This window comes from Melanotaenia boesemani, chromosome 5, assembly GCF_017639745.1.
Source record: "Melanotaenia boesemani isolate fMelBoe1 chromosome 5, fMelBoe1.pri, whole genome shotgun sequence".
In the NCBI taxonomy this organism is placed as follows: Eukaryota; Metazoa; Chordata; class Actinopteri; order Atheriniformes; family Melanotaeniidae; genus Melanotaenia; species Melanotaenia boesemani.
The window spans coordinates 20,307,699-20,333,911 of NC_055686.1; the positions used below are offsets into that span (position 1 = coordinate 20,307,699).

Below are 26,213 nucleotides of genomic sequence, written 5' to 3' on the forward strand. Positions count from 1 at the left end.
CAGTAGTGAGTTAATGTCATTTGTCAATTCACAATGTCAGATGTACAGGTTTCAACTGCACAAATGCAAGGATATTTACATTTTTCTAAGAGTTTTTTGTTATGTAACCAAGACAAATCAAGACATTAGAAGACTTGACTTGTGCTAGTACTGCATTTTATCAACTAAATAATAATAGACAACAGTTTAATTAGTAATAAAATTGATCAACTCCTGCTTAGTTATGTTAAATACAGCCTTTGGATTGTTGACAGTATTTCTGCATTAAGATTTTTCCTTTTTACCAATTTTATTTAAGTTTCTATGGTTTATTTTAGCTGAGTAGAAAATGTAAGCATTAAATCTTGTTGCTCCTGCATTTCTGCAGCTGTGGTTTAGCATCATCTGTACTGTTGGAAAATGCAGAGTGTGTTAGCTGTAACAAAAACATTCAGCTGTTCACCAAATGGCAAACAGCTGGTGAATGTACTAGAACATTAATAATCATGATAATTGTTAAAAAGGCCTCACAAGTACAGTTAAAACCCCTGTCTCCTCTTCATTGTACACTCTTGAGTTGGAATGTACTAATAAAGTTTTTTTTCCCTCACCAACCAAGAGTGCATTACTATAGTATTTTAGAGCCTTTTATCTAAAGAATTAGTAAAAGCCTCTTTTCAGTGACTGAATGACACATCTTTAAATAACGCTGGAAAACAGAAAAAACAAGCAGTTTGCCAAAAACAATGAAACCTCTTTAGCGTTTGGCTGCTACAATGTCTTTGCTGCCTTGGCTGCTCAGCGCCTGTGAAGATTCAAGCTAAGTTACACTTCCCACTTACTGAATAGTTTAATAAGTTGTGTTACTTTTACAGAGTCTGTGTTTTATCACTTCTTGGAACAGAGACCAGAAGGGTCTACTTGATTTGTTTATTTGTTCTACAAAGATTGATGCAACCCCAACTAGCTTTGCCACCTGTTCTTTGCTTTGCCTTGTGGTTATTGGTTTTTGTACCCCACCATTTTTCATTTTGCTAGTGCACCAGATGATCTTTCGTCCACTATCAGACATGGCATGCATCCTTGTTACATGAGGTGACTCCATCATCAGAAGTGCTCATCTGAATGAAAGATCTCTCTATATTCCAAACCCTCAGAAGCCTGTACATCATAATCGATATCAACCAGTACAGCCATCTGAGCAGACTGTGTGGGGATGACCGTTGACCCCACTTACAGCCAAAGAATGTGATTTTACATGGGTGGTCTCAGGGACAGGGCAACACGGCAGCCTTTTATTGTTGACACATTGTAATGGACAAGCAGCTGTACTGTCAGAAGGAAGCCGAAAGACGTCCGGAGAGCAAGACCTTTGACCTTTTAACTGCTTTATGTCCCCTATGAAAGTAAAAATGTTAGCCATAAAAAACCTAGTGATCCTGCAGATGATGCTTTATTATCCCTGAGAGAACTGGACCTCCTTGCTGGTGATTTGTTACCCAGATGGAGACACAGTTCCGTGGATTCTGAGTTTTTCTCTAGACCCTAGTCAGTCTTCAAGTTAGGCATGTAATACCTTTTTCAAAGATTGTTGAGTTTGTAAAATCAGGATTTTAGCAAAACAGAGCAGCACCAGGCTTGTGGTCTAAATGATACGCGTTTTAGTCATTATATTATGGTTTTATTTTGTTATTTTGTTTGACAAATGACCAAAACAAGCGTGTATTGCCTGTGTAATCGCTTTTGTGGTTGGTTCTTTCTTGTTTTCTTTATAAAAACTCATCTTTTGTCTTGGCTGTTTTCGTCTAAATTTAGCTTTTGCTTACATTCATGACTCTTTTTGTTTGAAAAAATGCTCAGCTCAGTTTTATTTCTATAGTATGTAAAGAAGGACAGCTCTATTTTGAAACTGAGAATTCTGCATTATAATATGGTAAATATGAGGAAAGAGTAATAGAAGACAATGGTGACCATGCTCAGCATCAGCCTGTAAATCTGGACTTTGTGAATGTCACTGATCATTCATTCATTTATTTATTTATTTATTTTAGAAAAGAATGTATTTGGCAACTCAGTTGTGAGAATATTTGAACTTTCTCTGACGGATAAGATGATATGTAGGCAATAATTTATTCTTGAACCCATATGGAATATGAGTTTGGGTTTTCTGTGCTTAATGACATTGCAATGGACATTTATAAGTAATAAACACTTAATCATGAATAATAATAATAATTAAGATAATTTTAATGAAAGTTGATTGCGCAACAACATTTTAAACAAAGTCTTTTTTCCAACAGGGGCTGGTGTTTTTCTGCTCGCATCTGCGGAGAGCGAACAGATCAGTTTTCTTTTCGACTGCATCGTCAGAGGCATCTCTCCCAGCAGAGGCCCATTTGGACTGCGGCCGGTTTTACCAGGTCAGTACCTGCAGTGTTTTTATATTCCCTAGCTTGGAAAGGTAAGGTTATCGTTGTATGGCAAAGGGAAGCATTGAGATCAGGTGTATGAATTATTACAGTAAAGAAAGAGAATGGATATGTCTGATGCTTATTTGAATGATACAAATCTGGTTAGGTGGGAGTGGTTCGGTCAACAAGTAACATTATATTAGAAGCACAGCTCCTCCTTGGGGCCATCTTCCTGGAATGCAGCCATTTTTGGCTGAATGAGGCAGAGGATTCCTCTGTGGATGGACATGCTTTGATCTGACTAAATTATGACAGACAGCTGTTTTTCATGTAATTGAGTAATTCTGTCAGGTAATTTATAATGTAGTCATGCATTCCTGCTTGACTTAAACATATAGAAATACATATATAAAGTAAGTTCTGCTACAAATTCAATTGCAGCCAATTTAAACTGGTGAGGTGGAGTTGGTGGTAAGGCAAGGCAAGGCCGTTTATTTGTATAGCACATTTCATGTACAGGACAATTCAAAGTGCTTTACATAAAACAAAGGCATTACAGATATGGTAGGCAAGTTGGAAGATGGGCCCATATTTTTACTATTTTTTTTTTTACTGTTATTACAGAAGAGTTGTATGCCAAAATTCCAGTTTTTCAGGAATCCCAAGCAGAGAAGTACTGGTGAAAAAATGTTCAGAGTGAACCAGGCCAATGCTACAAGTTCATGCATTTATCAACCATTATGTTCAAAATAATAATAATGGTCAGAGATACAGACTTACTTATTTAACACATTTGGATCCAGAGTGGGCGGCTGTAGGGGCTTCTGGATATTCTGGTTTTCACACATCTTGTTGTCCAATCACATGTTGAGCTCATATTCCTATTATTGTGGTGTGTATTAGAATAAATAGTGGGGGGGGGATCAAAGTCACAGTTCACACAAGCAGAACAGCCAAAGCCTCCTAATCACTCCGGGCATGTGTGTAACCTCATCCTCGGGATTCCACTGCTGCCTTTCCCGATCATTCTCACTCATCCAGCCCTCAACACTTTCCTCTCTTTTTTTTCTCGACTAGGTCTTTTTCTCTTTTCAGTCTTGTTTGTTTCCTCCTCGCGGCATGTAATCGCGCAGCTTGTCACTTCGGTTCACTTCACAGTTGTGGTCTGTTTCAGTCCTGCACAGGTCTGTTCGCTGACAGGCCAGTCTGTCTCTGTTGGCCACTATTTTTATGAACCGTTATGTTCCTCGGCTTATTTGTCACCCTGGATTGTTTTAATGTTTCTCTCTTATGTCGCCATCTGACAAAGTTTTATTTATTTATTTTTTTACATGGACCCATTTTACATTGAATCACATAAAATTTTAAAAATTCAGTTGACATGCAAGGAAAAAAAGCTGCTGGTAACAATTTTTTAACAAAAGTACAAAACTGAGATTTGATATGTAGAAGTAGAGAATTTGATTGGCTCTTTCAGAGCACATTAGGGACTATTTCACGATTAGTCTGTGTGTCATTGGAGATTTATTTAGTTTTGATAGCTTATGTCATAGCCAGATACATGAGAAAAATGTGGTGAGGACATTTTCGAAGCCTGTTTACAGCTCACTACCATCTCTGCCAACTCTTGAAGCCATAAAATCCAAATTTGGTCAAAGAGGAAGAGGCCTGAAAGGAGCTTAGTTGGTATGTGCAAACTATAAAAATATCACTTATTCTGATTGGTGGAAATGTCTATCAGTCAAACAAATGTGCTTTAAAGGGTATGTATGCTGCAGGCTCAGACTAGCATGTGTGCATATGATATTAAATTAAACTGAGCATACTGATATGTATGCTAGTTTGCTGCTTTGTGCAAAGAATGAAATAAACGCACTGCTGAATCCATCTGAGCCAATCTGGAAAAACTGGAAGGCCATGAGAAGGTGAAAATGATTAATTTACTAGGAAAAATAAATAAATAAAAACTGTTCATCTAATAATATATTTATTAGTTTATAAGTGATATGAGGCAAAATAAATTTCTTTAAATGTGAAAGTTAATGTCAGGAATGAATTGGATTCAATCTTTGAAATTTTGGCTACTTTAAACTTGGATTACAGCTTGTTTTTTCTAGGTAAACATTCTTAATAAGGTATTTTATGTCTAGACTTGCATTTATAAGATCTAAGATCTTATAAAGATCTTGTTTTTGTGATACACGAGTCAAACCACAGCATGAAATCTTCTCCAAAACATTGCAAGGATTCTCACTGGGGCTAAAGTATTGACTCGGTGCTGTCCCAGGCATGTGGGAAAATCATATTTTTTATAAATATATATATAAAATTTGAGCCAAATAAATCCTTTTGCCATCATCAAAATATTGTATATTCATGTAGTCACCTGTTGCTGAACCAACTGAAGACACCCCAGATTGTTTGCTTTAAATCGAGGTAATTTTCTTTTATTACAGAGTGTAATGTTTGTTTCCAGAACTTGCTGGCATGTGAAAGAAACTATTTTAACGTGTGCCATTTGTTGTAACACAAACTACCTCTTTTTTCTCAGTTCTTCTCATTGCAAAAAAAGCATTGTTTGTTTCATCGTTTCATTTCATTCAAACTCTGTGATTTTCTTATGACAACATGTATGATTGCGACCGAATATCATTCTTTTCTTACAGCATCCTCCTGCTTTGTGGGCATTAGTTATTTAATTTCCAATGCCAGACTGCTGCTTAGAAGAGCAGATGACTCGCTTTTCAAACCTTGCTGCTGCAATAAAAATAAAATTTATAAAGGCTTGATATTTGTATCACCTGGTGTTTTCTAATAAAGACTGAAACTAATATAAAGGTCTTAGACTGTCTTTATTCATCGTAGACCTACAATATGATGTGACAAATAAAAATAAACTCCAAAATATGCTGCAGATCTCAGGTGTAATAAGAAACTGTGGCTGTGTTCCACTTCTGCATCTGTGCATGCTGGTTAGTTGGAAACATACATATAAGCAGAATTTCTGTAAAGGATGCAGCCCTCATAATGTCTTTGTGATGTTGTAGATTTTTAAACATTTTTATACATATTAATATAGCTTATATTGATAATAGGAATAATGATACATTTTTAATGTATTGCTAGGAGTTAAAATCTCTTGGGAAACCTTTATTTTTTCTCTATTGATGAGATAAAAAAAACCTATAAACTCTTTGCTGTCATCAGGGGTTTTTCCTTGTCTGCTTCTTTTTTTTTTCCAATTTGAGGACATGGTTGGGGAGTGAAAGTCTGTACTCTATGTAGGCTGCAACATTCCTGCTGTAATCAAACTGATGAAATATTTAAAAGAACACAAGCACAAAAAAAAAAAAGAAAAATAAAAAAAAATGTTGTTAGAGTTGACCTTGATGGTCTAAGGTACATTAGATCCCTTCACAGCACCAAGAATCTTTTCAGAGCCACGTGGCAGTACTATTAATAACCCCTGTAGTGTTGCACAAATACTAAAAGGTGCTACCCTTTTAACTGCCCATCCAATAGCCTGGTCACTCACAGATCAAATGTATGTCTGCCAGGGTGTTTACTTACACCTTGTGGCTGACACCATTTGCCAGATGCCCCAGAAAGATGAGTAAAACCCACACAGCTTACAGTGTTCTTTGATTCTCTATGGACCTCAGTACATAGAATATCATGAGCATAATCCTTTGTGTGTAGTTATGTTTCAGATGCTCTGTTTTGCAGAAATCAGTTCCAGCCATGCAAATTCAGAGGAGAAGCTGGACCATGAGGCCCAGGAGTTAGAGAAACGTCTGAGCATGCTCTCTCATGGGAGTAGCACAGGTACAGTAATACACAGATCTAAAATGATCTAATGGAACGAGGAAACTAAAAATCCTCTTCATCAAATGTTTCATTACATAGCTATCCCAAAACAATCATAACCATTTCTCAGCAGCAGTGAGGCCCATTTTTACCATGACGCTATAAATGATACATTGGCCTTTGCAGATTTGACATTATTCATGCTGGTGATTTATTGTTTCTATTATGTGGTGACTACCAAGTAGAAACCTGGCTCTGAATCTCGATGATGCCTCATTAATCAAAGCAATGTTTTTTGTTGATTAAACTAATTAAACATCAAATAATTTTTTGTTCTTCTTGGCAGCCTCGTCCACGTACTGCCCATCGGCTGGGGGAGACGACCGCAGCATATCTGGTTCTTCTGACACTTCAGACACCAGTCAGGCAGACTGCAGTATTGGCAGCCGGCTGGCCATTTGGGCTGAACCTGCTTCCACCCAACCTGGAAATGTCAGCCACGTAGGCTCAAAAGTGGCACTACAGATCGTAGAGAAGCTTTCTGCTAGCCAGGGAAGTGGAAACCGACCTGCAGCCAAGAACCCCCGGCAGCTCCAGGAAATCGGTCGTCAGAGTTCATCTGACAGCGGAATTGCAACTGGTAGCCATTCATCGTACTCGGGTAGTTTCTCCTCATATACAGGCAGCCTGGATATCACCCAGGGAGAGGACTTTGGGTCTGTTTTCAGCTTGCCTCCCTACATGGCTCAAGAGCTGAACCCATGCATTTGTCCCACTGTTTCTGGACATGAGTACCAAGTGCCAACCTCACTTCGGTATCTCTACAACACTCCCAGGAGTGTACTGCAGGAAATAAGTGGTGGTACTAAAGACAATGAGCCCTCCACCTCAACTACAGACACTTCTACCCCTTCAGGCCTCATTACAGAGCCAGAGAAAGGGGGTAAAAGCAGTGCAACAACCTCTGAGGGTCACTCAGAGGCTGCTGAGAGGCAATCTATCAGTGAACACTTAAAATGCCTTTCAGAAGAGAGTAGGAAAACCAAGGTGGCGCCCTCTAGTGACTCAAGTCAAACCTCCAATCTTGTCTCTGGCTCCAAAACCATTGTGAGCATCTGTTCAGTGTGTGGTGGATTTAAGGTAAGTGGTTATAAACATTTCTATTTCTTGTTGCTTGTCAAAAGAGTAAAACATTTTTCCTTAATAAGGAGCTATCTTTCCCCATCACAGGGTTTCATGAGTTTGCTCGTCGTATTACCTTGCTGTCAGGCTGTGGCAGCTTGCATGTGCAGGCTTTATCAGCACTGTATCATCTGCTCTGTGGCTTGCTGTCAAAATGACCTTTGTGGTAATTGTGCAGGCTGATAGTGATGCCTCTGTGTTTGGTGGCAAAACAGCTAACAAACAGTCCCACGGTCCATCTGGTAAACAAGTTAGCATGGCAACCGTTTCAGTTTGACAATGTCACTGATTAGAGCAGGCTTTCACTTTGTAAGCTGTTAGTGACATGCATTTTTTTTCACTGTTTCACTGATGCAGAATGTAATATTACTTTTTTTTATGCCGTTTAGACTTACTCCCATGTAGAGTGTAGAACTTGGTGGTGCTACACAGTTTAAACTTTACTACAAACTGATCTGCTGGTTTTACTGGGTACGGATTTCTGAGATGTTGCTTTTGTAATCAAGCCTTGAGTGTCTTGTCTTTGAAGGCTCTTCGCTTCTCTTCTTGATTATGTAATCAGAGTGGTTGTTGATCCCCTCTTCAGAGTTAAATTAGGTCCCTATGATTTCCTTGATGCAGAAAATGCAAATGGAATCACGGAATTTGACAATAAAATTGAAACTGGTTGTAAAACCTGAAAAATCGTAGAATTTTCTCACATGAATCTGAATTGTCTGCTTTCCCCACTAATTCAATAGTTTTTCATGCTGTCTGAAACAAAGTTATAAGAAAAACAAGATAAGAGTCAAACATATTCTGACCTTTTTAGCTTCCAGTTTGTGTGACATCATATGGGCTTGCAGGACTCATACATCCCAGAAAGTCAGCACTGGCTAAGAGGCTGACAAAAATGCTGATGTTGTGAAAGAAATTAAGAACTCTACCCTATGTGGCTGTAGAACTAATGAAAAAGCTGCTTCCATTTTTGGTGAAGTGTTACAAATGAGGAGGAGTGTTGTCAGAAAAGCTCACTTACTTGTTTGCGTTGCACGGGAAGGCCGTCCTGAAGAAGAACTGTGGGGAAAATATTAGTTCATGACAACAAAACTACTTGTATGCGAGACTGCTTTAAAAAAATAAAAGTTACATAATTAATTAGTTTTTTTTTTTTTTTTTTTTTTTTTAAAGATGTTTATGGCACTAAGCTCAACTGGTTGAGCAGACGGCTCCAGAGACCACAGCTAGTCGCTGCTGGTGCAGGTTTGAATCCTGGTCTGGAGCCTTTTGCTGTAGGTCACCCCCCTCTGTCTCTGCCTAGCAACTGTGTCATAAAGGTCTCTAGACATAAATAATAATTTGAACTGTTAAAATTTTATTCAAACACCACATAATTAGACCCTTCCCTCTAGAAAAAAATAGGTTAGAAAGTAAAACAGAATTCTGGGGGGGGGGGTGGAAAAATAAAATGGATTTCATTGCATCCTGTTAAATCAATGTTTTAAATGAAAAAATTTTCTGGGATCTATTTAGCACTACTTACAAAGCTGTATAACCACAGAAGAACAAGTCTGGAGATTCTCATTGGCAGGGAAAATAAAAATCATGCCACCAGAGAGAAGGTGTAACCGGGTCTATGTATTTGCCCGCTGCTAATTGAGCTACACTGGCTGTGCACTGGTGCAACATGAAGCTCTGCAGATGCACCTCCAGCCTATGTGGCTGTCTGCTGCCATCTGGAACAAAAATATGTGCCAAAGTCATAATAGAACGAATAATTTCTTTGTATTGTTTGGTTATTTTATACCACAAAGTGCTACTAATAATTTAAACAATCTTTTCCCTATCATGCACAGTTCTATTTTATGGAGATATACACATTTTTTGTCGTCACTTTGCTTCCTCTTCATTGCAAACTTTTCTGTCATTGCACCAACTGTTTAAACAGTCAGCATGCTCATATACAAGCCTCTAGTGGCATGCGGGTCTGTCCATTCAGCCTACCATAAGCACCACTAGATGTAAATGTGTTATCAATAATCAGTTTAATGTCTGCAGAAGCTTTCTGACCAGAGACAATCCATCTGCATCTTTTCTTGTCTCTCTGAATTATTCTGTATTTTCGGAACCATGTGAAAGTTGTGAGGGCTCTGGAGTAATTCCAGGAGCCCTCTGTAAAACATTGAAAATGTCATCCTTCAGTCCCTCCTTATGGGAACTAGTTTGCTTCTGCCATTAGCTTGTATCTCATCTTGTGATCCCACAGAGTCAATGAAGAAGGGATCCTTCTTTCTTCTTCTCATCACTCTTCTCCTTCTGTTCATTTCTGTCTGATTTTACATGGTCCCTCATTGTTTTAGCCACCGTGCACAGCTATAGCTCAGACTAATCAGGGGGTCAGTGGTTCAGTCCCATGTACACATCTGTGTGTGTGTGTGTGTGTGTGTGTGTGTGGTGGCAGAGAGCAGTTATTGTTGTAATACGAAGTGCTGAAAGAGTTTGTGAATGTAGGTTGTACTGTAAGGAGCTTGACCACTTCTTACACTCATGTTCTTTTAACATACAGCTCCACCTGCTGGCAGTGCATTTAGTAAAGTCTGGAAATTAAACTTGATCGCCACTGTGTGATTGCCTGAATAAGACTAATTTTTCTATATTTTCCTTCAGTATGGCCTGAGTGAATTAAATCAAACATGAGCTATTGGTCAGAAATTTGATGGATGAAGCATGAAGGCTGTGAGGGAATTTATCGTGCTTAGTCTGCCTCTGTAGTGTCTATTGGTTCAGAATTAATTGTCATGACTTTGGTGGTTGGACTCAATAATAATCAGATGCCCAGGGATAGGTATGAGGATGTTTGCTGTACAAAGTGAGAATGTGAGATAAACAATTCGGTCTCTCTCTCTGTCAGAACTCACTGGGATATATGAGAACTGCTGATCAAAGGACAGTTAGTGTGGACGTCACCAACAAGGAGCAAGGGTGCCGGGTGTGGAAAGCAGCGGGCGGTGCTTCTGTACTTCTCCTTTAGGGGAAAAACGGGCAAGTCCGTTATCCAATCCAATATCCAATATCCAGTATCCAATATCCAGAATCCAATCAACAATCCAATATCCAGAATCCAAATAACAAAAGACGTTACCAGACAGGGGGAAGGCAGAATCAGTAATCCAGGTCAAAACGGGTCAAGGGTCAGGAACAGGTAGGCAGGCAGAATCTCAAGGCTGGAAGTGTACAAGGAAAAAACCACGACGATCTGGCAGGGGTGAGATGCCATTGGCAGGTATATAAAGGGCTCGGCGCAGGTGGAGCGCATCAGCAATCAGTGAGCGTGGAGAGGAGGTGCATTCAGGGCTGCAGGAAATCCCAACTCTCACACTGATCATGACATTAATAGTTTAATTGAAGAAAAAGAATCTCAAATCAGGGCTGCTATATATGCAGTCATGTAGATTTTGGGAGTTTTGGTTGACAGTAGTAAACTTGTACATAATCTCCAAAGGAAAAAAAAAAACACTGACCCATGATCTCAACATAGCACATGGAGCATTAAAAGCCACATTTAACGGCCAAGTGTAACTTCTCTGGACATGTATGAACTATATTTTGAGTTATACATTTTCTCAAAGCTGCAGTATCAGCTGATTTATGGACAGATAATAGCTGTAAAAGTACATTATATATTTGTGACTTGTTTTTGAAGGTTTTTCTTAAGGAAACTGTAGTATAGAAAATTTCTCTGCTACTCCTTCAAAATGCTTCACGTTGCAACATCAGTACAAGATCCAACTTCAACAAATCCAAACTATCTTTGCATTAGCTGGATTGTCTCTAAAATTGTAACAATGCTTCTTGGAAACAAATCTAATACCTATTAATTACCCTTTTAAATGTTTGAAAGGAAAATGCATTCGTGGGATGAACAGCAGAGTTCAGTAGGTTTGGGTTGCATCCATAAAAAATTTGCCAAATCTTCTTTGCCAGTGCCAAACAGCTTATTCTGCTAACGACTCTTGTTTGGTGTTTTTTATTATATTAAATGATTTAAGTCTTAAGAAGCAAGACATATTGGCCATTTAACAAACAGTGGTCTCAGTAGCTTGTGGATGAGCCACAACGGCCTGCCACCTCGCGGAGACCAGCATGAGGTGGAGGTCACACACTGCTGGGCAAGGCAAGTTTATTTGTATAGCACATTTCATGTAAAAGACTATTTAAAGTGCTTTACATAAAACATTACAGCGGGGTGCAGGAAGCAATAACAAGAGCATTAAAACAAACTTTAAAAGAAATAAAAGAAATTAAAATAGATAAAATACAAGAAATAAAAGTTCCAATGTGAGGAATTAACAGTTGTTTTGATAAAAGGCAGCAAATAGAAAAGTTTTTAACCCTGATTTAAAACTGCTGAGAGTTTCAGCAAACCTGCAGTTTTCTGGGATTTGAGGAGCATAAAAGCTGAACTCTGCCTCTCCATGTTTAGTTCTGACTCTGGGAACAGAAAGTCGATTTGACCCCGATGACCTGACAGATCTGGTCATAACAAATCAGAAGATCCTGAATGTATTAAACCATTCAGTGCTTTGTAAACTAGCAGCAGGATATTGAAGTCAATTCTTTGACAGACAGGAAGCCTGGTGTGGGATAGCATCCTGTTGTTCAACCAGTATTTGTTGCAAGTCAGCCAGTGTGGTTATGTTGATTGCAGCACACCCAAGCTGATCTTACAAGTGTTCAAAGGTCAGGACTGCAGAGAGGTCATTTTTATAAGTTTTATATTAAAGCTGTCTGAAGTCTGATTTCATTCTTTCCACTCACAAATTCTGGAGGTAGTCTCTGATAAACTCAGCTTTGTGGGAGCAAGCGTTGCCATCTTGGAGGATAGAGTTTGTTCCCAGACTGTGGAGATAAAGGATTGCCGCTGGCTGCAGAATGTCATGTTGATATCTCTCTACTTTGCTGCTGTAATTAGGCAGCTGGATTTGGTGGGATAACATTTCTTTCTTTATGATTTAGACTGTTTAAACTCTCTTTTTTTCACAGGGAACATCATTCACACATTCAAGTTCTTCAGTGATACCTGCCATACCAGGTAAGGATAATCTTTTGACACACTTTTTTGCACACTGCATGTATTGTCCCTTCCATGCATGAACAGAAGAATTGATGCATGCTGGGAAAAGCATTGATTTAGAGCCATGCACTATTATATGCAACCTTGCAGTTAAGAAAATATTGGAGAAGTCCTGGCCCTCCCTTGACTCTAGAAGCATCCACAGCACAGAGCAAACAAGAATGAAGACGAGTGAGGAGTCGCTACAGCCAAAAAGAGGAGAGAAAACATTATTCAGTCGCTTGTCTGATTTGCTCAGCTTTCCAAACGCAGACAGGCAGCCAGAGGCAAGGGCTCACAGATTGAACCTGTACGAGTCAATGAGCCCTGCTTTGGGAAATGAGCTCAATTTGGCACCGGCTGCACCACTGAAAGACTCGCAGCAAGACAAAAGAGCTGTCATCTATGAAAATTGTCTGAAGTGTCAAGGAGCGCACTGCCATCCTCCACTACGGGTCATGCCTGCTAAAATGTATAGCAACAGGGACATTTCCACTTTTCAAATGTTCCCAGCTGGGCTGCACCTGATTAAAAGCCAAGAACATGACTGTGCTGCTGATGAGAAGCTGCTCCATCAAGCTCTCAGAGATGTGGACGGGCAGTGTCGGTATGAAGAGATGAATGATCAGACAGTGAATGAAGGTAAGAGAGACCTCTTCAACTGAATGAAACCTTGAAGTCACCCACTGATGCCCTTGTTACTCTGAGATGAATCTCTTCTTTTCTTTTCCTCCTGTTCTTCATCAATAAAAATACTCTTTCCAGCTGGATTCTTCTGTTTAATCAACTACCTGTTTCCTGTGTATGCTGGATGATGTTTAACTTTGCACGAAGAGCTAATATTCAGAACCAAAGTCATTGTTTAGACCAGCAGGTTTCTTTGTGTTGTACCAAAAATGGTGCTGTAGAGAGAAATGTGCTGACTTTTAACGCTGACACTGTTCTAATGAAGAGCACTAGACTGGAATGAATAGGTAAAATTAAAGTTGGTCAACTTCGTCTTGAAATTTTGCGTTTGTATTTCCCCATTACATCATCATTACTCAACTTAAGAGTCCACTGGACCAACTTTAAACAGTTTGCTTATATACCTATTGTCCAAATGAAAATATTCTGTAGTGATCATCAAAGCTGGTGTATTAGTAAAGTCTTTCCCTATGATAAAACTGGAAGTAGCAGTATGGAGTACACATGATAGAAACCTGACTCTAGCTTGAACTTGTGTTTTATCCTGTAAGGTGACCTTGAGTGTAAAGAAAGGCGCCCACAAATAAAATGTATTATTATTATTATTATTATTAACTCCTTTGATGGGATAATTGTCCTTTTTTATCATTTTGATTGATAGTTTTTTTTTATCAGCAGCTAAAGGTATTGCAAAAGGAATGAGTGCATGGTTTGTTCCCATAACTAGAACTGCATGTCTTCATTTTTTCCTCATTTAATACTTTCCCATTATGAATGAAAGCAGCATAATGTAGAATTATTTTATGCCCTGATTACTAAAAAAAACTGCAGTTTTGTCTCTTGTTAAAGAATAAAAAAAACATTTTTTTTCTGTCCTACTAGACAAAAAGCTTAAAGAAGAAAAACACAGAGCCGATCCCGCTTATGAGATCATGGAGAGTCGCATGCCGGAGAGGAGCTCAGAGGTAGGCCAGACCAGAACTCTGTAATCGACTTCATACTATCAGCTGCTGAGTAACTCGTCCTAAGTTCAGCTAAACATTCTAGTGAAATGTCTGATACCATGAAACCAATTAGATTACTGTTATAATAATTGACAATAATAACAAAAATGGACATTTGTTTAATCAAAGAGCAATAAAAAAAAGTCCATTACAGATACTGTGTTTTGTATTCACAGCTTCTCTTCTGATTGTGATGCTTGCAGGAAATGTGTCCTCAAAGAAATTATCTTTCCATAACAATGAGGCCATATATTGTTTCTACATGTAAGAAACAACATTGATGTCTTTATCTTTAATATCGTCTTCCATCTATAAATACTCCTTACGTGTACAGTGAACTGTTTTAGTAGAAAATGATCTCAACCCTCATGTAATAAACTGATGTGCTGGACATGGCCAGTCACTGCAAATCATAATCAGCAGTGCTCACTGTTTGTTTTTAAGGCAGAAGAGAAAAGCAAGTATGAGCTAATGGGCAGCTGCAGCCAGCAGAGGTTTCTTCAAGAGACTGAAGGTGAGTGCATTTGATATCACGCAATCACTTTAACCAGGTTAATTTAGATTTAGATTATTTTCTTCAATCCATCAACTCAAACATTTACACACTGTCAGCTCTGCACAGATTTTTATACTCCTGAACATTCTCACTGCTACATCGTAAAATAATCAGGACTCACTTGGTGAAAGTGAGTTGAACTGATGAATCATTCAGCAGAACCATCACCTGTAGCTCAGTATACTTGAACTGAAATAAATATATTGAGCATGAAGAAGCAGACTGGCACATTTCATAACGTCCCTGGGGGAAAGAACATGTACCATACTTTATTCAGGTTAATGGACTGTAATGTGGAAAGAAATTGTTTTCATGAACACATGTGGAACATGTAAAACACAACATAGCAAGTCATAAACCAGCTGTCAGCCAAGAGGAAACTGGGTAAATGAAATATTGTATTGCAGGTACCTGAACTGAGAAAACAAACCAGTTGCAACAGAACCTAATGATTGAGGGGGGCATCCGGGTGTATTTTCAGCCCCTAAATATGTTCAGCAACCTACTTACATATTTTTAGCTTTTAATATCCAGATAGTGAACAGAGCTCATTTCAGCTCCCTGTTCCTGACCTTTCATCTAAATACACACAGACTAGATCAATACAGCATCCCTCACAGCAGGAACACTCACTGGATGACAGTTTGCTTTTAGTAGTAAGGTGACCTGGATGAATGTTAGTAAAAGAGAAGAAAAATGATGCAATTTGGTTGCTACTTAAAGTCAAATGAAAAGAACAATACATTACAAAAATACGCTGCATAGTGTGATACTATCCCAACCACCACTCCCAGACTATCACTGACACACCCTAGCCTCTTCGATCAGGTTTTAAATTTGTCTCTTGATTTGTACAGATTTGCCGACCATTCAGACTTGGAGGGTTAAAGGGAAAAATCACTTAATTTACTTGATTTAACATTAAAGACTCTAAATCTATATTTTAAATGAATTAGTTAATATTGATTGAAATAAAAAAAGAGCTACTTGGAAAAGAAGTACAGAAGTGAAACTTCCATTCTGCAGCATCAAGAAGGTAAGAAATTTGCCCAGCGCCCTGTGCATTAAAAGTTAGCATATTGAAGCACTTTTGCTTTCAGGAATTTGGGTTGAAGCAGCACTATTAATCTTTGATAGACTTTCTCACTCTAATGGACGGCTTATTTGGCAACTGTCTTACATCCCGTCTCTTCTCTGAGCTCTCTCCAGACAGTAAAAGCCAGTCCAACGATTACTCTGGTCTCACCTCTTTCTCTGTCACTTTCTCTATTCCTTTTCCTAGCTTCCTTCAATGCACTCTTCAGGTTTCTTTGCTGAATAAGCCATAGTGCTTCTAGCTGGAAAATAAATTGAAAGACGCTGGCTGCAGCAGTAGGCAGTACCCACATTTTACCCAATGGGCAAATTGTACATGCAGCAATTTACAAACTTGTGTCATTTTTATTACCAAGAACTTGGATTAGCATTCAGCTGTGCACTTCGTGGCTGAGATTCAGCATCCCATCTGGAAAAATCTTAAGAAAGCAGGTAGCATAGCTCTAAAGTGTGATGCTGCCACATTACCAAAGATACCTATGTCCCTTTAACTGCACATTTTTATCACAGATGATTAACAGATAGTATCTTATGTCCTTCAAAAGAAAGTAGTAAATGAGTGATTATATGTTAATTGCACATAAGAAAGAGATGTTTGCTCAAAAATCTGGTGCATCTGGGTCCTGATATCTTGTTTTAATTGAGAAACAAATCCTTGGTACTCTTTTGAAAGACTCAACTCTTTATCAAGTGACACTGGGATATAGTCTACTATATCTAAACCATCACTTCAACACAAACCAGTAACCACACTGTCAGTTTATTTTAGGTCAGCATACAGTTACTTTAGCAGTTGTGAGTTAATATTACTCTAGCCAGACTGACTGAATGTTAACTGCTTGTGTCATTGGCTGCATATTTCAGACACCATTTCTTTCACAAAAATTTAGCAAAAAATAGCAAAACAGTGCAGCTGGTGCAGTTATAATTAGTTGCTGAGCATTTTTTTTATGATATATTGGTAATACTAAAATATATTCCTCTGTTCTTGAAGGAAAAGTCTTTATCAGATCATCAGTTGGTATTATTTACATTGTGGTTCTTGCCTGGGCATATCAAGAAATGATTAAAAACTAAACATTATGATTATCAACAAAAAGTTAAACAGATATCAGAGTTATTTTCTAAGTTTGCAACCTCCTCTTTTCTTCATTTAGTTGAGGCTCAGCTGCTGAGAGACTTTCTTCATCTGCATTTTATATAACAGGATAAACTTGAGTTACATAACAGCCACTTGTGTGTAGAGAAAACACAGATGTGTAACCAGACAGAGTGCAGTGATGTGTAGCAGTGCTCCTGCTCTGATGTAAGGTAAGAGGACAGTTGTCGGGACATTTGGCCACTTAAGCATCCCACACTCACATGCCCTGAGTTTAATGCACACCTGCTCCACAGAGTCTCAGCAGCTGTCACAGTGTGGCACCAAAGCTATCAATCATGTTCATGTATCCTCTCACACACGACTCAGCTCGCATGTCATTTTTCCTATCATGTATTAGCAGACAGTTGATGGGTCAAGATGTGTAAGAGATAGTCATGTCCAGTAGGTCAGCTTTGCTTCAGGAAGCAGAAAACTGAAATTAAGACTTAATTTTTCATGGTAATGATAATAATAATAATAATAATAATAATCATAATACTGGATTAGATTTATATGGTGCTTTTCAAGGCTGCAAAAGAGCTTTACATTGTATTCATTTTTTATTCACTCTTCATTCATACTTTGTAATGGTCAGCTACTTGTGTAGCCACAGTTCTCCCGGGGCAGACTGAGGGAAACATGGCAGCCAACCCGCACCAACAGCCTCTCCGACCACCACCGAATGACCCGCTCCACCACCTGAACCACTGCTGTAGAACATTTTGTAGAATGTTGCATGCTGGAGTAAAGATAGCGACTTGTATAAAATGCATATTAATTTACAGGCATCTCAGTTATTGATGATAATCATAATATTAAAAGGATTAAATATAAACATAATGTAGTAATACACATCTATGATTTGATCTCAGCTAATAGAATATAACATTATTGAAAGCAGATTGGTGTTTGGCACAAGTTTTAAAGTATTTAACCTGCTATTTTAGGGTAACTCAATAGTTAAAATAGGCAAGGAAAAAAAAGGAAGATGAGTTGGTGTAATAATACTAATTTTTTCTCCCAATTTTCTGTTGATGTTGCAGTATCCTCACAAACATTCAGGTTATTGTGCCAAAGCCACAATAAAAACTGGATATTATAACTACCCCAATAACTTTATATGACTGCAAATACAGAGCATAAATATATAAAACATCTGCAAAACAAAGAACAAACATTGACTGCAGCAATGTTTTGGCCGTTCTGAGGTTTGCAGGAGGGGGTCACAACAGCGCTCACATGAGAAGATGGAATTCAATGAATTGTCCATTTTTAAATGTTTCTCACAGTTCAGTCTAGGAGCAGTGTTTGGACTGATGGAGATTTCATCAGATTTCTTTGTGTGATTGATTCTTATTTGGAACTCTAAATTGAGCCGTGCACCAGAATCTCTCAGGCATCAGTACCCACAATGAAATGTCCGAACAGCAGAAACGGTAGAAATGGTGTAGTGCACACACTGTTTTGTACTTTTGAAATTGCTTTTTATACTTTTATACTTAGTAAAAATGTAAATGTTTATTAAAGCACTAAATACTTATTAGGTATTAATATTATATTAAAGATGTGCATAATTATGAGGCTACTCAATTACCTTTGGTCAAATAAGCAAAAAAAAAAAAAAAAAAAAAAGGGTTATTATGCTCCAGAACTGCAAACAACTTAGTATCCAGAATAAAAAGAAGTGCTTAAAGATGTGGGAAACAATTAAAGAAGATATGTTGACCAGGGCAGCATGTTTCATTCTTAAGAGAAAAAAATGACAAAGTAAAATAAACCCAGAAACATTTGCAGCATTTAGCATTACCAAATGGTTCCAAATGCAAATATAGCTGCTTTACAAGACATCATTTCATTGGGTGAGGTAATGCATGTTTTCTCTCCATACAACAGCTTAAAGCTACAGAATGATGGGTGAAAACCTTCTCACCCTGAAGACACATCTGTCATTAAATCTGTGTTTTCCCTCAGAGGCAGTTGACTTTGTGGGTTTGGGTCACTTAGCCCCTCCAGATATTGCCTCTAAACCCCCCCCCCCCCCCCTTAGGCTTTTCTAAATGTATTATCAAAAAGTTCCCAAGTTAAAGTGCTGTGTGCAAACCCACTGTGTTAATGGCAGCCATTATAAGACACCACACTTCTGTAAAGGCTGTTTGGTGTCTGATCAATTAGGTTAGACGTTGCCAAAGGCTGAACCCAGCGAGACTGCTGGCGTCTAATGGCCGATCACTGATTGTAAGAGTGTCTCCTGGGGTTGATGCCTCTGAGTTGTGGGTAATGGCCGCTGTCTTCTGCCATTTAGGAAGAGTCAGAGAAAGAGGTTTTTTTTCGTTTCTTTTCTCAGCCCATGTAAAAACACAACTGTAGGGATCCAATAATAAAGAGCCCAGTTTTTCTTTTTTACATGACTTTAATTTCACTTATTTTGAGTTTTGGCTCGAAAAGATTAATTTTGCATTCTTTCTTTAAATATTTTTCACTCTTTCTTCTTTCAAAGTTAAAGGAGTTGCTTATTTCCAGACTGGCGTCTTCAGTATTTCTAGGAAGCATCATCTGACCGCTGTGACGTGTGGTTTATTCTTTTTGGGGAAAATATTTAAGACGTGATAATAAAACACTAAAAAGAGTGTGAAAAGGAGACAGCAAGACAGTTCATAAGAACTGGAAGAGAAAAACAGAACAAGAACAATTAAAATCCACCATATTGGATCATTGCAAAAGAAACAAACACGTTATGGACTGGGACAACTTCTGAGGAAGAATGCCAGTCGAAACATGTCAAGGTAAAAACAAACATCTACAACCATAACTTTGTCCCAAAGAAGAAACAGAGAATTCTATAAAGGTTTACTGCTCACATTTTATTTATTTATTTTTTTCATACTGGCCATTGATACAGGACTTCCTGTTACTTTAATCTGAAATGCTCTGTTTCAGCTCCTGTCTCTTTAATGGTCTCATTCTGAAATCTGATTTGTTGGTCACACATGGTGGAAAATAAGTCATTTGCTCGCTCCTACTTGAAACATGACAAACCTGCCACTAAGTGTTATTCATGTCAAAGTATTTCAGGCAGTTCATGAATTGTGTTTTCTGTGGGAAATAATTCTTCACTTTGGTCTGAGTATGCAGACCTTTTACATACACAAGAAATGATATATTGAAGGAAAATGTGAATCAGTTTCTTCAACTGAACAATTTTTATGTGTTGGGAAAATGACATTAGAGTAACTGTCATGTATCTGGGTTAAAAAAATTGCATGCTTATCGCGGTTTTGCTCATACAGTGCGAAGAATACAGCATCTGAATTTATATCCTCGTGCTAAAATATAAATACTAATCTAGAGACTGTCAAAGCTACTAAGAATTTTCAGTCTATTCATTAGAAAAAGACTGTTTCTTTATCTCTCCAGAGAAATTGTACATTTTTAGTTTTCTTTGGTTATTTGACTGAAAGTTTACCACAACAGGTTCAGGACCAATGCAAGACTGGGATGAGGGGGTCATCAAACAAGACTCCTAAAAAATGTGATCATAACTTTGAAACTCGGATACACAAGACTGTATAATAATCTGGTTTTTGGGCACATTGACACATGTTCTGTTTAGTTTGTTTTAAACGAACCTTGGTCTGCTTCCATGGACAGTAAGCCGAACCAAACTGTGGCAGTGTGAATGCGCCCTTGGCTGACCAGTAATAGTTTTGTTTTGTTTTTCTTTTTATGATTTAAAGAAAAAAAAAAGATAAAGATTTGATCGTTTTTCTCTATGAACACAACTGAAATGAATGTTGACTGTTTTTATTATGCAAAATCTAATTTGTCCCCCCGTACATTGGATGTAAATAAGGCCAGAGTTGTAGTGTTTTATAATAGAAAGTAGAGCTAGAGCACAAGTAATTTTTCAAGATTAACTGATTGTAGATTAATTAAAGTATTTTCTTTATCAGCACTGAATATCTGTGATTTGTTCATAATTAATCGTAAATTATTGCTTATTAAAGACGTCTCTTTGGGTTCTTCTGTAATATGAAAAAAACCTGTAACCTTATAGCATCTGTCATGGAATTTGTGTTACATTTTATATTGTAATATACACTTTTACTCAATGTTATTTATTTATTTATTGGCACAGTGTTACTTGCAAAATATATACACTACCGTTCAAAAGTTTGGGGTCACTTTCAATAGGTTCAAAAGGGAAGTGACCCCAAACTTTTGAACGGTAGTGTATTTCTGAAAAGCTGATGCTAACCCATCAACCTGACTGGATGGCTCTTGTGAACTCCACTCCTAGAGGTTTAGACCTTAAAAAGCATGTGTATGGCATTCTTGTCTCCAGGCGCATTTGCATTCTTGATAATAAATATTTAAATTGTCATCTAGGTGAAATGGAGAATGTCATGCCCTTTTATTAAGACCCCGTTCACAGAGAAAAACATAAGCACACAGTTTATGCAAATTTTAAGATATCCTTGACTGTACTGTTTGTCTTTTTGAAGGTTGCTGCTATCTTTTTTGTGCTGCAGATACTGGCTTAAAACAATGCATTGCACGATTTTGTCACTGTACTAAAATATGCACATATTTTATGGCGCTGTTATAAAAATCATATCAATAGAACTTCAACAAAGCTGCTTTTCTGCAGCAAAGAATGACCTCGACTCTGCTCTACTTAGTACTGCTTGGCCTTGAAGTTCATGAATGGTAAATTTGTGAAGAGCTTCTTTCCAATGGAATCTATCTATTAAAGAAAATGAATTACACAGATGATGAAATTTATGGTTATAATATTGTGTATTTTAAAGAAAATACTAACACATTCAGTAAAATGCTATGAAGGGCAAATGTTCTATTTAAAACCTCTTTGTTTTGTGATTCCATGTATTCTTAAAGCATACAATAAATCTGTTCTTATTTAGGTTGAAGGTAAAATAATAATTTTCAAAGATGTGCATTATCTTGAGTTTTCTTCAACAAATAGCCATACAAATTATGTACACAGCAGTAACATGAAAGAACACATACAATGGTCTGATAGTGAAATAAAAGATGTTTTTATTTATAATAACGAATAATAAGCCCCTGAAGAAAAGAGGCAAAGCTGTAGGAAACATCTGATCCTGCAGCTGCTTCCATGCTTTACTGAAAAAACCCTCAAGAGCTACTTAACCTAGAGGGAAATCTATCTTTTGATTAAGGTTATGATGACAACATGATTAAAATGAAGAGTCACACCGTTGCATTAACATGATATTATTCATTAAAGGGAGCTCAGACTATTTGAAAAGTTGAAGTACCCAGTAATGAACTGAACACAAGTGCCTGGCTTCTTTTTGTGTCTTTTTTATTTAAAATAACTTAGTGTCAACAAGGTCAGCTTTTCAAGCAAACTCCTTGGTTTCATTTTTCTTCAAGGGATTTGGATAAAAACCAAGTGTTCGCACCTTTGAATTAAAGCAGCACAAACATGAACGTGCCGCCACCTGATCTCAATTTACTCTTTTATTTTCAGGGGCAGTGTTCGTTTTCCCTCCCGAGGCTCCACTTCCTGAAAGGCAGCGGAGTGATGGTGTGACATATGTAAATATTCCTGTCAGTCCCACATCCAAAAAGCAGCTGAACTACATGGAGCTGGAGCTGCAGGAGCCAGGACACGGCACCAGAGGGACAGTCGCACATCTACCAGCTCAAAGTAGGCATGCACTTCGAATTATTATGCAACAATTGGGACAGTCCTATTGAACATAAAGTATTGCTGCTGATAATATTTAATATATGATGGCAATAAAGCTCAGTCAACTAAAATGAAAATAACCAGCAGACTATGCTGTAAGTTGTTTCCCTGAACATGTTTGGAAATTGCACTACCAACCCTGCACAAGTGTTATTTCAGTTTTTTTTTACCTGGAATCAGACTCTTTCTAATAGCAGCTCTTGCAAAAGAGAATGATATGTTGATGTTTTGTTGTCCCTGACAGATCATGTCATGCCATTCACAATCTGGTAGTCAATCTTTCTTGATTTTGTCTTCTTAGTGGGGAAACAAATAAACTGAAAAATGCTTAATACCAAGCAAAGTTATAGATGCTTATTATAAAACCTCAAGTGGAGATGCATTGTCAGGATATTCAGTCAGAAAAGTGTTATAAGTAAACATGCCCTGCAAGCGGCACATACTTATTTACTTTGTGGATATTCAGCACAAAGTTCTTATCAGAGTAAAGACACTCATGTTCGTGTTAACTGCATTAACTATGTGACAGTAAATGCATGTGAATCCTGGTTGTGCAGTATAGACTGAGGCTATGTCCACACGGCACCAAAGCCGGTTCAGTTGTGAAAACGGTGGCAAAACCTAGGAGAAAGGCTTCAACATCCCCACGAAACCACTGTAGTACATGCTACAAGGCTGTGGGGGAGCGCTACAGTGATTAAAGAGTAACACTCCAGAGCTAGAACAAGACGTAGCACATGCGCAGATAATGACATATCTGCTTCCTCCCGCTGTTCATGGTACAGTAGTGCAATGCTGTGTTGTAAAAGCAGTGCATTTTGGTACTAAAACTGTACACAAGCCAGGACTGTCTGGAGCAGCACCACAACACAGTTGGTCACGGACGCCATTATTGTTGTTGTGTTTGGCACGCGTTCATCACATTGACGTCATATCCTCTAGTGGTGCGGTTACGCTGTCCTCATAGAACACAGACGTAGAGGTCCCAAACCTGTCCACCTGGTTTCATGGAGGCTAATCCCTGATTTCGTGGGGATGAAACGGTGGATTGCTAACATACTTTTGCGGTGTTACTGCAATTTGGCGTCATGACAGCCCCTGAGTAAACTTCCAGACACCAGAAACCATTTATGAATACTGTAGAAAACATTGTTCTTGCCCAACACACATGATACAATTCCATCTGAGGATCATTCCCTATTAAACCCACACTACATGTGATTTATATTAAACGTTGAAAATTTTGCAGACAATGATTAATTATTGTTAAACTCAGACTTCATTGTAGCTTTAAATGATGGACTATTTCATAAACCTTGCTGCTTAACCAGACTCCTACCAGAAATTCAGAGGTTTGTCCTACGGGCTCTTTTATTAAATCTGATGTGACCATGGCTTTTGATGCAGAAGTTTGAATTTAAATGAATCAATTCAAAATGAAAGCAGAATAGCCTCAAAGTGCCCCTGTGTTCTTGAGTTTTGTTCAGAGAGCACAAAACTTTCTTTTTCTGCTCATTTTCTGAAACAGATTGAATTGTAGATAAAAAAGATTCTTTAAAAAATTATATATATTTTCAAATTGTGCTGATTCATATAAAAGTGTGCCAATATTATATGAATCATGTGCCATGTCATGAGTCATTAGTGTATCTGTCTTATCTCATCACTTACAGAAACCACTGCTAGATGATTGAGGTGATTATTTCTCTTCTTAGTGCAAGACAGCTGAGTCCTTGTCATTGGAGACATGGCAGCAAGCTTTAATTGACCGGCACTTTGCCTATTAGCGTCATTGTCCTCAAGAATACAGGGGCCGTTTGAGCTCTTGCATGACCAAGGTTAATGTCTAATGTCAGCTTTGCAGTTTATTTCCCGGCATGTGGCCTCATTAAACTGTCACCTGGGAGAAGGGGGTGTCCTGGGGGGGGTCACAGGGCATTCGAATCACAGCTGTGAATTCTCCAGCTCTGATAAGATCCTTCTACTGGGACTATCGATGTGTGTGAGCTGGGTTTGATTCCCCCAACATAAAAAGAACAGCACATTTTAGTGATATTTAGCAATTAAACCCTGACATTTAATCTTCCCACAAATATATGGTCATAGTGGGAACGTGCATATGAAAAATTGGTTCATGAGGGGAATTTTAAAAGCTTTTGCTAAATAATGTGCATATCTTTTTGGTTTGTGTCGTGACACTTTGTCATATACTTTAAGTAATCAAACTAGCAGTGAGGGCAGAGATCTACTTCACTCTGAACTCCGCTGTCATCTTTGTTTTGATGTTTTCATCACTTGTCAAAGTTCTGCATGTGTTTTTGTTTTATTTTTTCATGGTGAATTAGAGGTGTTTTTGTTATAGCATTAGATAATATAAAAAAATGTTGAATTTGCAGAGCGTAGTGCAACTTTTGTTACCATTAACAACTAATTTATTAATTATTTAGACATAATTTTGTTGGCATTTAATGAAATCTGGGCCTTATAGTGGGGGAAGAGATGTTTAGATAATTGGAAAAGCTTAAAAATAACAAGCATTAATCTATCATGTGGATAGATCATAAAGGAGGTGTGAAGCAAACAAGGTGCTGCACATATAGTAGTTTTGTGTATAGCACATCAAAGATGGTGGAGGAGGCTCCCTATATTTTCAATAGCATAATTGCTTTTATGTTTATCTCCGCTAGAGAAGAATATGCTCTGATTAGCTTGGACCTGATGATGCTATCTTTTTTTTATGCTATCTTATGATCAGCAGAGGATTCTCACAGGCCATAATATTATCCAAACTAAGCCATGGATTTTTCTATGATAATTGGCTTCAGCACTGAGTTGAATTTTTCCACAAATTGTGAGCCATATAAACAAGAGCCAAATTTTTCAGGTTAGCTAATGCTTCTGCTAATTGTCTGATTATATCAGTTTTCCCACTTGCATCCATCTTTTGGCAGTTTGTTTGACACAATGCTGCATGTTTATTAGCTTTGCATTATTTTTCATGGCAAAGCTCCATCTTATGAGAAAGCTTTATCTGAGGAACTTGTAAAGTTTTGTGCAGTTTTTTTGTGCAGTTGTTTTGCTTCTGTTCTGAAAACAGTGGTGATGGTCTGGAGAAGATGTGTTCAGGTGAAATAAACATTGTTACTGTGCAATTTAACCTTCACAGGTAAATGAACTACTGTTGAGTTAGCTTAAACATGTAGAAAAGTAATATTCGCTGCTGCTTTCGTCCACTTTTTACTTCTTTTCAACACAATGGCTGTTATGCTAGCACGTTAATATCGATTGTTTTAGTGATATTATATGTTGTTGAGAAAAACTACCTCCATAACGACAGTTATATTTCACTGTACTGTCAAATCCTGCTCAAATAGAATCATGTCAGAGCTTAATCATACTAGTTGTGTTTTTATTTCCTAAACAAACATGACAGATTTCACCAGACTAACATACTTCTGCTAGACATAAATGTAGATGGTAGTTCTACATGACTAAGCCTATGCAACATCAAACACCTACTAG

At 37.9% G+C, this 26,213-nt stretch overlaps 1 protein-coding gene across 2 annotated transcripts in view; it reads left to right on the plus strand.

The window, feature by feature from the left end:
• The window catches only part of LOC121640798 (protein Dok-7-like), a 41,788-nt gene that overhangs the window by 12,195 nt on the left and 3,380 nt on the right, over positions 1-26,213 (plus strand). Inside the window, exons 5-12 of one of the 2 annotated variants that reach the window (XM_041986674.1) lie at positions 2,280-2,399; positions 6,117-6,215; positions 6,544-7,337; positions 12,402-12,450; positions 12,583-13,113; positions 14,041-14,123; positions 14,607-14,676; positions 22,470-22,649. In XM_041986674.1, coding sequence (XP_041842608.1) covers positions 2,280-2,399; positions 6,117-6,215; positions 6,544-7,337; positions 12,402-12,450; positions 12,583-13,113; positions 14,041-14,123; positions 14,607-14,676; positions 22,470-22,649 — 1,926 coding nt within the window. The remainder of the gene's footprint in view (positions 1-2,279; positions 2,400-6,116; positions 6,216-6,543; positions 7,338-12,401; positions 12,451-12,582; positions 13,114-14,040; positions 14,124-14,606; positions 14,677-22,469; positions 22,650-26,213) is intronic. The other variant, XM_041986675.1, reaches the window with a different exon arrangement.